At 39.3% G+C, this 15223-nt stretch overlaps 1 protein-coding gene across 1 annotated transcript; it reads left to right on the top strand.

Moving 5' to 3' along the window:
• The first annotated feature begins 258 nt into the window (after nt 1-258).
• LOC127653092 (carbohydrate sulfotransferase 12-like) lies at nt 259-14206 on the top strand. The gene is made up of 2 exons (XM_052139603.1): nt 259-294; nt 9971-14206. Exon 2 carries the CDS (start codon nt 10023-10025, stop codon nt 11331-11333), a length of 1311 nt encoding a protein of 436 aa, XP_051995563.1. The 5' UTR covers nt 259-294; nt 9971-10022; the 3' UTR covers nt 11334-14206.
• Nucleotides 14207-15223: the final 1017 nt, after the last annotated feature.

Genomic DNA, 15223 nt, shown 5'->3' with positions numbered 1-15223 from the left:
GTTTTTTAAAGATACTTTTATAGTTCTGTAGATGTATATGATAAATCAGTTACTTCTCCATTACATAGCATTTCTCTTTTGAAAAATCGAACCTATGTTTTAGTAATGGTTCGTGTTTATTTGGTAAAGCATGTCCTCAACACAAAAACGTATTTAAATGTATAGCTTCAGCAGAACGGTTGCTTTGAGCACGCTTAGACATCTCGCGATATCTCAGTGGGGCGCTCGAGAGCACATCATCCCTCCTCAGCTGACGCTGTTGGTCTGCCGAGAGAACATGACTCCTGCGATGAGGTGAGGTCTCCGTTACAGCCACGTTACTCCTTCATTTGATCATATTCACTTAATTAAAGCCTAGTATTCTGTGAGCTGAAGTCATAGCGGAGCCGTTGGTTGTCAGGAATGTGTAGCTTCAGTACATTTCTTTATGACTTCCTATGGAAAAAGTGCTGTAGATATGCATGTCTTTGCACTTGCTCCAAAATTAGGTCCATATCTTGATCTTATCAGTGGAAACACGATCGATTCAACATTATCCAGTCCGAATGAAATCAGCTGCAAAGTGAAATGCATTGATATATCAGTGGCTTACGGTGAGTTTTCACAAAAACGCTCGAGTCTTTGCAGCTTCCTCCTCCCACATTCAAATGGTGTCAAAGAGCTACTGTGTGTCCAGCTGAATGTGAGGGGTCGCTTTGCATTTCATCAATTAGTAGGATATGAACTTAAGAGCATGTTGAATTGTTCCTTTTCAGTGTTCTACTCAATGTTGTGCTTTCAGACTAACAGTTGACCTGAATTTCAGTATGAAATAAACAAAGCTAAATCACTTATAGTCATCACGTCAACACTTGTGTCAGTTTTTGAATATTTATTATTTGACGATACAAGGCACGAGTGCGCATAATATTTTGCATTTGGTAGCAAGCATTAGTGTGTTGTATTTAGAATAAGTGTTGATATATCGAAATGAATATTAAGCGGTGGCGTAACTGTACAAATTTCTCACGCTTCGGTTTGTATCACGGTTTTAGGGTCTCGGCTTCGGTGAGGTTCGGTATTTATGTTCAGAAATATATATATATATATATATATATTAGGCTACAACGGGGCTAAAGGCACACCTTAAGGAAAATTGGCTCTTTTCTGTTCACAAAATGTATCAAGATTGAAAAATGATTTATTTTTATTGAATATTGATGGAGCAACATAATTTGTGTGAAAATAAATAATAAGGGTAGGGGAGAGTGGGGTAAAGTGAGACATTTTTTACATTTGCTCCCCTCTAAGCGAGCTAAAATGATATAAGTAAAATTTACACATTTCCCATTAATTCAGGATGTTTCCTAGCAATGGACATTATCAGAATATATTCAGGACGAAGGGCAGTGAAAATATGATTGTTTTTTAAAAAGTGGTCTTGTGTCTCACTTTACCCCAGCTTAGGGGTAAACTGAGACAGACCAGAGAAATCAAAGGGGTAAAGTGAACCAGCTGGGGGTAAACTGATCCACTTACTTTTTCCACTCTGAAACTACCATAACAGCACATGATGTTACAGTTAAAATCCTGACAGCTAGCTTGACAACCACACATTCAAAAACTAATTTCGGAATAGTAACAGAATCATGGGGATTGGTCAATTAAGCACATTGTTTTTCTAAACACGTGAAAGTAATTCTGAACAAAATCAAATACAACATAATATAATTCAAAATGTTTTAATTAACATTCAAATGACAGTCTGGGGGTCAGAACACAGAACCCTTAGAGCCAGCTAGTGTCTGGGGGTCAGAACACAGGACCCTTAGAGCCAACTAATGTCTAGGGGGTCATAGAGATGGCGACGTGCTAGGAAGCTGCCAAACCAATCTTGTTTTGATAAGAATTCAGTTTTTAAAAAATGTCTTGTTAATTTCAAACACATCTGGCATTTCATAACATCTCAAGTATTTTATAAACGTATTAATCTCCACTGATATGATCAGTCAATGTGTGCCCAATTTGAAAATTTTCCTAACAAATCTGTTTGCTTCACTAATGAAAAACAGTGTGTTTTATGCGGGCCTTTAGCAACAGGGGGGCTTTTTACCCCAAATATTATCCTTTCACTTATTATAAAAACTTTTGATTTAATGACCTTGAACAAAACTAAAAATTATAAATAAGTAGAGTATGGATTTGTCAGTAGGATATAATGGGGCTAAAGGCTCCTTTAGTCGTTTTTGTTGGTATTAAAGAAATTGTTCACCCAAAAATGTGAAATCTCTCCTTATTCACTTACCCTTATGCCATCCCAGATATGTATGACTGTCTTTCTTAAAACACAAATTAAGATTTTTAGAAGTTAGAGCTCTGTCAGGTCCTTATAATTCAAGTAAACGGGTCCCAGAAATTTGACGGTACAAAAGTCATATTTAGGCAGCAATAAAGTAATCACACGACTCCAGTCAATCAATGAATGTGTTCTGAAGCAAACTGATGAGTTTGTGTTAAAAATAAATTGATAATAAAAACGTTAACTGTTAAAAAGCGCTTCCTGGCAGCAGCTGACACGAAGCATGACTAAAGCACGTCAGCAAGTTTGCGCAAGATTTTAGAAGTTAAAAACGTACAATTTTCGACTTAAAATAAAAAAAATAAACCCATCGATTCTATTCAGAAGACATTAATTGATTGACTGGAGTCTTGTGGATTATTGCTGCCTAAATGTAACTTTTGGACCGTCAAATTGCTGACACCCATGTTTTTCCATTATAAGGACCTGACAGAGCCCTATCTCCTCCTAAATATCTACATTTGTGTTCTGCTGAAGAAAGATAGTCATACACATCTGGGTTAGCATCAGTGTAAGTGAATAATGAGAGAATTTTCAATTTTAGGGTAAACTATTCCTTTTAATAGCAACAGAAACTACTAAAGGAGCCTTTTACCCCACAAAGCCTTTTGTTTGTTGTGTCCTACTGCCAAATCCAAAGTAAGAATACTCTATTTTGTTAACAAAAACTTCTAACAGGTTTGACCTTAATAAAAATTGCCATGGTTTTACTACAGTAAACATATTTTATCTGGTATTTTCAGAATGTTCTGAGTGAAGAACAAGAGTGACTCACTTGTATTATAAAACTCTGAAGTAGTAGCACAGCCAGCTTTCGCAATGTCTCGTTCCCTTCATCTCATGGAATCAAGGTTACATGTGTAACTGTAGATGTTCACTCAGTTCACTCGATATTGCTGCAAGCACTATGGGGAATGATATTCCATCACGCCACACTACATGACATTACACTCCCAGAGTTTTTAACACTAAATAGATAGATTCATAAGGAGTCACAGGCCGATGACTTATATGTCATATGAAAGTGTATTTGAATATTCCTATGTGGCGGATGCCTAATAGAAGCTAATATAGTCTGTTCTCTATATGAACCATATAGATCAGGGGTGCCCACACTTTTTTGCGTGATGATCTACTTTTAAATGACCAATTCAATGAGATCTACCAACTAAAAAAACTGTTTCATTTAAAAAAATAAAATAAATACTTGTTGGGACTACTGCATGTATCCCTACATGGAATTCATCTTCAAATTAATAATAATAATAAAAAAATAATGTTCAATGTATCCAGTTTTAACACTAAACCCAAAACACATACAGCACTATAGATTACAATAGCCAGGTCATTTACCTTATTCTGATGACTTGCACTGAATGGAATCAGACAGTTTTGCCTAATCCGGGCAGTAGCTAGCTTTGCAGTTTTGCGCTCTGTTCTCAGAAGCCCTTGGCGCGAACATAGTTGTCATGGCAACTGAATAAACAAAAATCTCGCTTGGTCAAAATTTACTCGTCAAGTTTAAGTCAGACAGAAACTAAAAGAAGGAAAGACATTATATTTATTTTTATTAAAATTTAATGAAAGCACATTTACATTTTGTGCGATCTACCAGCATTGCCTTTGCGGTCGACTGGTAGATCGCGATTGACGTATTGGGCACCCCTGATATAGATATACACAGTATGGATTATTAACTCTCTCACAACAAGTTTGGGAAAGTAGGTTTTCTTTCTTATGGAAGTGCTTATGACTTTAAAAGAAGCAGCTCAACAGCATATAATTAGGTGAATGTGTTGATTATAGTCGGTAGCTCACCCATAATAAGGGCTTTGGCTCACCGCTTGACAGGAAGAAGCACTCTATACAGAGAGGACTTGTTATAAAACCTTGAAAACTTGTTTTGTGAGGACCCCATGCCTCTGGCTGAATGTGCTTTGACATCAATAGGGCATTTTGCTACCTGTGATTCCTAAGCAAGGCCTTTTTTTGCATCCTTCATAACAAATAAAGAGCTGATCCGACAGCCTTAACTGATGGGTACGCTCAACATATGTATGCAATGCCCTCACTGGGCATAACATATACATAGGACGTTGATAAAACCTGAAGCACATAAACCTTTTCTAGGTTTAATGGTGGCTTTTGACAGATCTGTACCAAACTCCAGGCATGAGTTGTCAGTCGACTGCACTTGCCTGTCACCCACCTGTTTAAATGAGGCCAAAGCCAATAGGAGTGCAGACTTTAAGGAGAGAACCCGCAGCTCATAAGATTCCAGTGGCTGGAACTGGGAAGTGCCTGAAGCATCAGATTCAATTCCCAAGTCGGCACCATAGCAGGGCAAGGGGGATTCAGACACCTTGCTCCCCTAAAGAAAATTATGACTAGATTATGTTTGCCTATCGAAGAGCCAGCCTCCAGGACATGGTATGATGAGATAGTCGCTACATAAACCTTGAGCGTTGACAAGGTAAGACCAGCATCCAAATGCTGTTGAAGAAATGTCAAAATCTCAGCTATGGGACAATTCACTAGGTCTTTACCACGTGAAAAGCACCATTTGAGTGCATAGAGGCATCTCGTGGACTGTGTTCTAGCCTGTAAATCACCTACTACTCTATGTGCTCCGTTCAGGGGCCACACCTGTAGGTTCCACATCTCTGGCTGGGGATGCAAAATCGTGCTTTGTGCTTGTGAAAGAAGGTCTCTCCTTATCGGAATTTCCCATGGAGGGCTGCCAAGTATTTCTATCATCTCCGGAAACCAGGACAGATTGGGCCATTTTGGCACAATTTCCAGAATGGTTTCAATGTCCTCTTGGACTTTGCTGATAACAGAATGGAGGCGCACCATATGCATTTCCCCCGGCCATATGTGAGCCAGCACGTCCACACCAAGCTGGGCTTGGGACATGGAGTACCTGAGGGGACAGTGGGCACAGTTCTCCACGAAGGTAAATAGGTCACTTCCGCTTTGCCGAATATTTCCCGAATCCTCATCACTGTTTGAGGATGAGGTCTCCATTCCCCTGGTAGTGCTCCTTGGCATAATAACAGATCCACTCTGAAATTCAGACGGTCCAGGACATGTTTTGCACACAACGAGATGAGATAATGCCCACTCCATTGGAGGAGGCATTGTGCCATGCTCATTAATTGTGGCGATCAGAGTCTACCCTGACGATTATCCGAATGAATCAGAATGTGGTGATTCACAATGTCGGAATGAAAAGTAGTTCTATGCGGTTGATGTGCCATGCCCGAAAGTCGGGCATCCATCACACAACATGCCCCAACCTGTGTTTCTTCTGAAAATTTTAACGAATGTAACACCCTGTTGGTAGAAGGCGGGCACTGTCCACTGTCCAACAGCTGGTTACCTTGAATGCGCATTCGCTCGAGGCTCCAGGTGCAATGTGGAATATGCTGAGATGAACCCCTAAAAAGGAGATTTGCTGGCTGGGGAAAAGTGTGCATTTCACCCAGTTGACATACAGATCCAGATTTTTTACATGGCTGTGGCAGGGCGGAGGGCGAGGCTGGGGTTGTGATTATACACACCCGGTCCCTTATCAGGCTAATTAAGCCTCCGAAAGGGATAAAGGCTGATTGCAGATGGTGATGCGACGAGAGAGAGATACCCGTTGTGTGTGTTTGTCTTTTGCTTCAGTTTTATATTAAACCTATTATTTAAATTATCAAGCCGGTTCTCGACGCCTCCTTTCCATCTATCTATGTTACAATGGCACAGCAGCAAGTCTCTGTATTTATTCAATAGTGCCTCTAATTGGGCTAGTAATAGCCAAGTGTCAAGGTAATTCAAAATACGCACACCATTCATTTTCAATGAACATGCACACCATTCATTTTCAACCTTCAATTTGAAGGTGTGGGGAGACAGACCGAAAGGAAGTACTTTGAATTGATGGGTGCTTTGCGAGGGTGCGATTCAAGCATCTCAGATCTAGAATAAGCCAAAGCCTGCCATATTTCTTCGTAATGAGAAAATAATGGCTGTAAACCCCGCTGTGTGTGTCGACATTCTCTATCGTGTTTTTTGCAAGGAGACTGAATCTCTGCGTGCAACACTGGCGCATCCTGTGGTCGGACCACAGATTACAAAACGCTGGTGAAGCAAGGTGGCCGGCTTACAAACTGAATAGTTTAACTGTGATCGATCATTTTTAACAACCAGTCTGACATGCTCATGAGGGCTCGTCATGCGTTCATGCAACGGGACAGTGGGCTTACAGGTTGAGCATAGTGTGTGGGGTGTATGATACATGAAGAGGAAATGGCCCCTTTTCTGTACAACTGTAATTTTTGTACAACTGTTGCATTTTTCTCTTTTGTGAGAACAACCTCTAAGTAATACACACAGAAGCAACATTTTGAACAATGCCCCATTCCCAATGAACCGTAATGGGGAAGAGGGGAGAAACACTGTGCGCCTCAAATCAAGTCTTCTTCAGCTCTGAGCTGTGAATAACAGCAAGCTCTGGGCTTCTCTTCACAGGGCTGGGCATGTCAGGAACATTTCTTCTGTCCTGAGACGGTGAATGCTTACTCTTGGCCATATTTTGAATGGCTTCACAGATGGCTCAGCAGTAGTTATCGGCAGCAGTGGGGCAGCAAGAAATGGATACTTTGTCAGGCGCTGACCAGAATTAGATCGGGAGTGTGCTGGGAAAGGGAAAGTGCTACTTCTCTTTGGCAGAAATTTTTTAATTGCTTGAAACTGCTTTTGCACCACAATGAAGCACTTCCAAAAAGTCTTCCATGGCATTGCCAAAGAGACCGTCGGGCAACACCGGGGTGTTGATGAGGGTGGCTTGCTTTGCATCACACATCTCCGTGAGAGTTAGCCAAATATGCCGGTCCAGAACCACCAGGCTGGTCATCGCTTTGCCGATGGCCTGAGCAGTAACTTTCGTGGCTCGCAGCTGAAAATCTGTAGTGATGCGGTGCTCTTTGAACAGCTCTGGATCAGGGCCTTGCTCATCCATTTGTTTGAGGAGCTTAGCTTGAAAAATCTGGATCATCACACATACTGAGGTGTGCTAAACCAACTTGGCCTGCTGCTTTATAAGCTCTTCCAGCCAGTGCGGATGTCAGTCAATACGGTTTTGAGGGGTGGGTGGGAATGATTTGCAAAAACCATTCATCCAGGTGAGTTTTCTGGCTTTTCTGGAGGGGACCACTAAAGACTGAGCTCTTCAACCTCTCTCATGAGAATGCGAAAAAGCTCCTTGTCCTTGGAGTGTGCACGTTCTTCACCCTCGCTAGGGGAAGAGGCAGCAACATCTTCTGTGAACCACTCGCCTGAAGCTGTGAGTGACACAGCATCATCTCCATTATCAGTGCTGCCAAACATTATAAGACAATTTTGCCAATAGAGGGCTGGATCTCATCACGTGCATATTGCACAGGCGAGGACATTAGATCGGAAGGCTCTATAATTCTTCCAGCTCAAACTTACTGCCCTGCCGTGCCTCCTCATGTGGTCCCTCATGTGGAACTTGATACAGAAGAGGCAGGTGGGAGGGCACAAGAGGCTGGATCTTCCCTCAGAACGAGGTTGTTGTATATAAAAAGGATACAGTGACTTAAACTGAAGCGCTGTGCGAAGCAGGTAGAATTTTCTCTAAAGCGCCGCATTGATGAACGACGAGCGTCTGAAGCGAAGAACCCGTTTACCAAGAGCGTCTTCTATGACGATGTGGAGAACTCTTCACCGGAATACACAGGGGAGTTTAAAGCCTTGGTGCAGGCGCTGACCACAGGCACCCTGTTCGCATCTTGCTGAGATGTTCAGTCCACTGTAAGTGTATATCGACGGTGAAGCAGAAGGGTTCCAAGATGAAAAACGAAGTTTGTAGTCTTGAAGGAATTAAATTCAGAAAAAATGGGCACTGAGCGCCCGCTTATATAGGCCAACTGCGGGCCTAAATTGGCGGGGCTCAGACACTATTGCCAATCAGAGGATTGCCGTGATTTAAATAAGGGTTTCAACATGGTTGTCTAGAAGGACTCCCCATAGTGCTTACTACAATATCGAGTGAACTGAATCGAAGGGGAACCATGATTAATTGTATCAAATCCATGATTTCTGCTAAGAAAACCACGGTGACTGCAGTCTTGTTTATAAAGGTCATAGTTACTACAACATTTCTATAGTAAAACTGTGGTTAATTTTCATTTGGGTCCTTAATAAAAAACAATTTCTCTTACTAAATCCAATTATTAATTTAATACCTGCACAATTATGTTACATGCATCAACATAAAATGTATTTCAAACTAAACATACATTCAACATTAGAAAGCTTTACATCACTAAAGAAGGAACATTTCTATTAAAAAGGATACAAGAAAGTGTGGTAACGTGACTTGAGTATTTTAATCATACACAGAAATTCCACATTTTCATCAATGGAGGAAGCTAATATAACTTTGGCAATGAAAATGCCAAGCACTTTAGTTTTTGTTACATATCTGTCCGAATTAGCACTGAGTGTCCGCTTAAAAACGTGTGTGCAGTTTCGGCTTACCTGCGGCTTCACCTGGGTGATATCAGTGCAAATAGCTAATCATATATTGATGTATTACCATTAAACAGCACCTGCTTTGGGCAATGTCTGTAAACAGGGCCTGTTTTGTAAAAACTTTTGACCATCTCAGTTGTAATCGACTGCAAAAATAAAATGTTCCCAGACAGAAGACCTGAATGACGCAGGGGGCTTCTCTATCTTTAGCTTGTTTTCTGCACTTGCCATTTTCAACTACACTCTAACGTGTGCAAAAATGTGATGTCATCATCAACTGATTTAACATGCTAACTAATAGGACAGCTTCTCTCTGCAGAAAGTTGACTCAAAGTTGACAAATTCTTACCGCACTGTGGGTGGCATACCGAATGGTTCGTTTTTTTAACAGAGAACCCCCCTAAGTTACACCCCTAATTTTTAGTTTGCATGCCTATTTGTTCACATTTATGATTTATGATCTATTTATTGTAATTTATGAGCTATAAATAAAGTTATTGCAACTGAACTGTTGAATTTATATTGCTTAAGTCTATATTTTCCTCACTCTTAGGTTTGTCTGTTATAACCACTGTTTGCAAATCAGTTATTCAGGTCTCTGTAACAATTTTTTTGTTTTGTTTTTGACACCAATAAACCTTATTTTCGTAAATGACACTGTTGTGCTTATAATTTAGATGAAATGGAAGAAAATAGACATGGCTGTTAATTGCATGATGCATTAATATATATAAAATGTAATTTGTTTCTGTATATAATAATGTGAAAATGTGACAAGTAATGACTCTCAGTGCTTTTTCCAGTAGTGGACTAACCACATTCAAATTAGCTTGTCTTGAATTCCGTCAAGGTGTTTTGCTTGTGCATGTTCCAGTCGTTCAAAAAGTAGCTCATCTAAATCTGGCTTACTCTCGACAGCATGTAACTTTTGAGATTTGACTTGAAATCCGTTGACAAGTTATGCAAGGTAAAAGCTTTGTGAGCGTTGTGTATGTTTATTGCATAATAATGTTAGCTGCATTATTACAAAATTTGGTTACACAATCTTGACTTGCCTTTTTTTATTTGTTTTTCCTCTACTTTAAGATGTGATATATCCTGTCTGGGCTGTTGATTGTGACATGGAGTTGAGGTGAGAATGGCACTTTCTCAGTCGAAATCAGCCAAAATGGGAAAGTCAAGGCTATTCCGTGTGTTTATGATTGTGAGTGCAGTCTTCATGATCCTTCTTATAATCATATACTGGGATGATGTGGGGGGCTCTAATTTTTACCTGCACACAACCATATCTGGGTCTCATCCATCCCACCTGCCTTCACATGGCCGTTCGGACCCTGAAAAGAAAGCAGATGAGAACAAAGGGAGCTCATTTTTGACAGACATAGATGCATTTGTCAACCAGTTTTTGGAAGGAACTGCAGACCCTACAGAACAGGTGAGAGGAGAACCGCCCCCCGGAGAGTCTCAAAATCAGTCCTCTGAGAAATCTGAGGAAAAATTTGTTCCACGACGAGAGTGGAAAATCCATCTCACTCCAATTGATCCAGAGAAAAAACAGAGGCAGGAGAGTCGAAAGCAGCTGATACAAGATGCATGCAGCTACAAAAGTCTCTTTGACTTCCCTGGAAAGAACAGGACTTTCGATGACATACCCAATAAGGAACTGGATCACCTCATTGTGGATGACAGGCATGGGATTATTTACTGTTACATTCCGAAGGTGGCCTGCACAAACTGGAAGCGCATTATGATTGTGCTGAGTGAGAGCATGTTATTAGATGGCGTGCCCTACCAAGACCCTCTAGATGTTCCTCAGGAGCTCATCCACAACAGTAGCCTGCACTTCACCTTCAACAAGTTCTGGAAGCGCTATGGAAAGTTCTCACGGCACCTCATGAAGATCAAGCTTAAAAAATACACCAAGTTCTTGTTTGTCCGGGATCCTTTTGTAAGGCTGATCTCTGCGTATCGCAACAAGTTTGAACAAGAGAATGAGGACTTCTACAAGAGTTTCGCAGTAGTCATGCTAAAAAAATACAGTAATTACTACAATCCACCAGCTTCGGTGGTGGACGCTTTTGCAGCTGGGATTCGACCATCTTTCTCAAATTTTGTTCAGTATTTATTGGATCCCAGCACTGAGAAAGAGATGCCTTTTAACGAGCACTGGAGACAGATGTACCGCCTGTGCCATCCTTGCCAGATAAATTATGATTTTGTGGGAAAATTGGAGACTTTGGATGAGGACGCTGAGCATTTGTTGCGGATTCTTCGAGTCGACAATGTCGTTGAGTTTCCGCAAAGTCACCGAAATCGAACGGTTAGCAGTTGGGAGCAGGACTGGTTTGCCAGCATACCACTGGAATCTAGAAAAGAGCTGTACAGGCTCTATGAAGCTGACTTTAAACTGTTTGGATATTCCAAACCAGACCAGCTGTTACATGAGTAATGCATTTATGATGAACAACTACTTCACTGGGATGCTGAAAAGCTTTGACAGTACAAGAAGAGGAAGAGGAAAATAGAAGTTTCTCCTGCCTGGTTCTTAATGTTCAAATGATAAGAGTCTTGTGGGCATTGAAAGTGGTTTATACTGTAGCGAACATACATCCCTTGTATGCAACTAATTTACCCAGTCCATTTACCAGTATTTCCCTAAATGTTACTATTATTTATAATGGCATTTTGATGATCATTGTAATCAATGCACACTTTTTTTTTTATTTAGATACTGAACATTTAAAAAAAAAAAAAAAAAAATGTAACTCAATATTTTAATTATAAGAAAGGATGTATGTGTATGTGGAAATCCCACCAAGTTTAGTCATTTATTTATTATTATTTTTTAATTAACAAAGAACCACCAAACTAAAATATCAAAAATGTATTTAGGCAGTGCACAGATTATTTTAGAATATTTTTGTACAATTTTTCAATTAAATGTGAAAAGTCAAGGCACTTTTGTCTTAAAAGCTAAATAAGATTTTGAAATGCAAGCTAAAGTTTTTTTTTTTTTCTTCAGCATAAAGGGATCTTTGCTCAGTTACATCAGTTTATTTTCTTTAAAGGAATATTCCAAGTTCAAAACAAGTTCAGCTCAATCGACAGCATTTGTGGCATAATGTTGATTACCACAAAAATGTATATCAACTCTTTAAAAAAGAAAGCCCTAGTGGAAAACCAGCTTAAGGTGGTAGCTGTGTTTTGGAACATGATAGCTGGTTTAAGCTGGTCATAAACTGGTTGACCTGCTACCATCTTCTAAAAACCAGCTAGAGCTGGTATGACCAACTGGTAGCTGGTCCAAGCTGGTCTCTCAGCTCATGGCCAGCTTGGACCAGCTCATGCCAGTTTATGATCAGCTTAAACCAGCTATCATGTTCCAAAACACAACTAAGGAAAACAGGAGGCGGCACTTACAATGAAAGTGAATGTGGGCCAATCTGCAAATGTTAAAATACTTACTGTTTCAAAAGTATAGTCAAAAGATGTAAACCGAATGTGTGTTAACATTTTTTTGTGCGATACAGTCGCTTCCTAACTTTTACTATTTTGTGGCAAGTTATAGCCAATTTTACTATGTTGTTGCCATGACGATTTAGTCAACAAATGACAGTAAAAATGACACATTTTATAACTTTACAGCTTAAATAACAAGTTTTAACAGAAGAATTAATGAAACTGCTTTTATAACATCATAAGCTTAGTATTTCTGCTTAAACCCTCCAAAAATTGGCCCCATTCACTTCCACTGAAAGTGCCTCACTGCAGCTCACTGTTTAGCTTTTTTTAAAGAAAGAGTAACGAGTTGAATTACTCGAATTACTCATTCAATTACTTGAATGTCGATTGACCTTAACTTGTATTGAACCCATGAATTTTCCCAGAATTGTGTATTTTTAATGTCTCTCTGGATTTTTTTATTTGTATTTTTTAAACATGAAATTATTTGAAACCTAATTTTGTTTTAGTTCACAGTACTTCACAAAAATGCCAGTGTTCTGCAATGAAGCACATCTTTACCACTGTATTTGTGTTACTGGAACAAAATGAAATTCTTTTGCTGATGAGCAGCAAGATAAGTACCTGACAGCAAAAAGTAATTTCTTTGAAACCGAGAGAATATCACAGGAAGATTGTGGCCTGTTCTTGTCAAGGGTATGTTTTCTTTCATCATTTTGATCTTTTAGTGTGTAGCAGGGACTGGATGATCCCTCTGATCTGCAGCATGCTATAGATGTTAGTATGTGTGCCTTGCAGTCCTTTTCATAAATATGCATCACTCCAAGAGTACTGTAGCAAACACAACTCCACATTTATTTTTCTCGGTAGGCTTAGAGTGCAAAACAAAAGCTTTGTTTGCATACTATTTGAAATATAATTGCAGGCATAAAGTATTTATTTGGTGTAATGCTTTAAAAAGTTTAAGCACAATTGTCAGTATTGTTTATAGTTCCTCCTCTAGTCACAAGTTGAACTTGGGCATGTGGGAAAGCGTAATTTATTGATTTATAAGTATTAACTCCTTTGCCAAGAAGGAATTTCTTTTAATTCCCATCTTGTTTTTGTGCTGCACTTTGATCACATGTATTAAACAGATATTTAGGATGGAGAGATGAAGTGTTTTTGTATTTGGATCTAGATTGTAGATGGTAAAATGAACTGTGGAGCACAAGTGTAGCATGATTGATCTGAAATGATGGGCCAGAGGGAACAAGATGCCCCAGTTTAGCGAGCTCTCAGGGGAAGCCAGGATTCTGGAATCAACGGACGGTTGGGCCCATTTGGTAGCAGTGCCTTTTGACAAAAGTTTACCACAAAAAAAATTAAATCATAATAATTATTGCATTTTTGGCTGCAACTCTGGGTGGGCTATTGAGAATTGTAAAATCAGTTCCAGCGTTTCTCTGAAACCACAAGTTCTGTTACAGAGGGAAAAAAAGAAAGAAAATGTGCAGTATGTTGCCTGTTGATTTATGTTGCGAAATGTGGACCTGGGTTTTGTTCACATTTGGTGCCACATTGTACAAAGAAAGGTGTTATAATGTTTAGTGATTGTCTTGATGTCAACATTAAAACCTTTTTACTTGGACTTTTCAGTCATAGGAATTTCTTAGTTGCATGAAATATTTTTCAGGAAAACATGTAAAAAGCAAAAGGGAAACATTTGTTATATTTAATCAGGTCTTAGTCTAAAAACAAAAGTGTTTATGACATTTTGTTTGCTTTTTTTTATGGCAATGTACATAGCTCTTATTTGATTTATTATGTTATTATTTAATGCTTCTGTTTTAAAAGAAAAAGTTAAATAAAGTTCTATGCATGGTGAAAACTGTTAAACTGTTTCAGACCATCATTTATTTTGCATAAATGGTATGTTTCGTTTATTAAAACACCCATATTTATTCAGAGAAAGACCAAAGCTGATTTTGGAACACGAAAAATAAGTCTTTTAGAAAATCTTTTATAGAGAAAATATTTGTGGAACAATTACAGAACATTGGAAAGAGTTGTGTTAGCCTTGTGATGAGCTACTGGCATAGTTCATTAGTATGTAGACATCTTCATAACCACTAGATGGCACAAAAGTACACAAGTATGCTGCATATTCATTGGAAATAAAGCTTCATGCTGTAGTTTAGCAACAGCTTGCATGAACTGCAGTTCCTTGGATGTCTAGTTGGAGGATTGTATGACTGTAACACAAAAACAGCATTTAAGTTTTGCAGTGTTTAACAACTTAGGACTTGCTTTGATATTTTAGTGCAATTTGTATGCCTTTTGTGTGTGTTGTAGGTGTTGCTAATGTACTGAGGACAGATAGAAAATTCTACAAACGATACCCCATAACGACAACATGAAAGAAGTTTGTTTGAAATCTTTGCAAATGTATTAAAAATAAAAAATGAAAAAAAAAAAAATCACATGTATTGTGATTCACAGCCTTTACCATGACACTCAAAATTGAGATCAGGTGCATCCTGTTTCCACTGATCATCCTTGAGATGTTTCTACAACTTGATTGGAGTCCACCTGTGATAAATTCAGTTGATTGGACATGATTTGGAAAGGCACACACCTGTCCATATAAGATCCCACAGTTAACATGCATGTCAGAGCACAAACCAAGCCATGAAGTCCAAGGAATTGTCTGTAGACCTCCGAGACAGGATTGTGTCGAGGCACAGATCTGGGGAAGGGTACAGAAACATTTCTGCAGCATTGAAGGTCCCAATGTGGACAGTGGCCTCCATCATCAGTAAATGGAAGAAGTTTGGAACCACCAGGACTCTTCCTAGAGCTGGCCGCCCGGCCAAACTGATCGATCAGGGGAGAAGG

This window comes from Xyrauchen texanus, chromosome 12 (assembly GCF_025860055.1).
Source record: "Xyrauchen texanus isolate HMW12.3.18 chromosome 12, RBS_HiC_50CHRs, whole genome shotgun sequence".
In the NCBI taxonomy this organism is placed as follows: domain Eukaryota; kingdom Metazoa; phylum Chordata; class Actinopteri; order Cypriniformes; family Catostomidae; genus Xyrauchen; species Xyrauchen texanus.
Note: the sequence above shows the minus strand (reverse complement) of the source record. Positions and strands in the feature narration are given on the sequence as shown.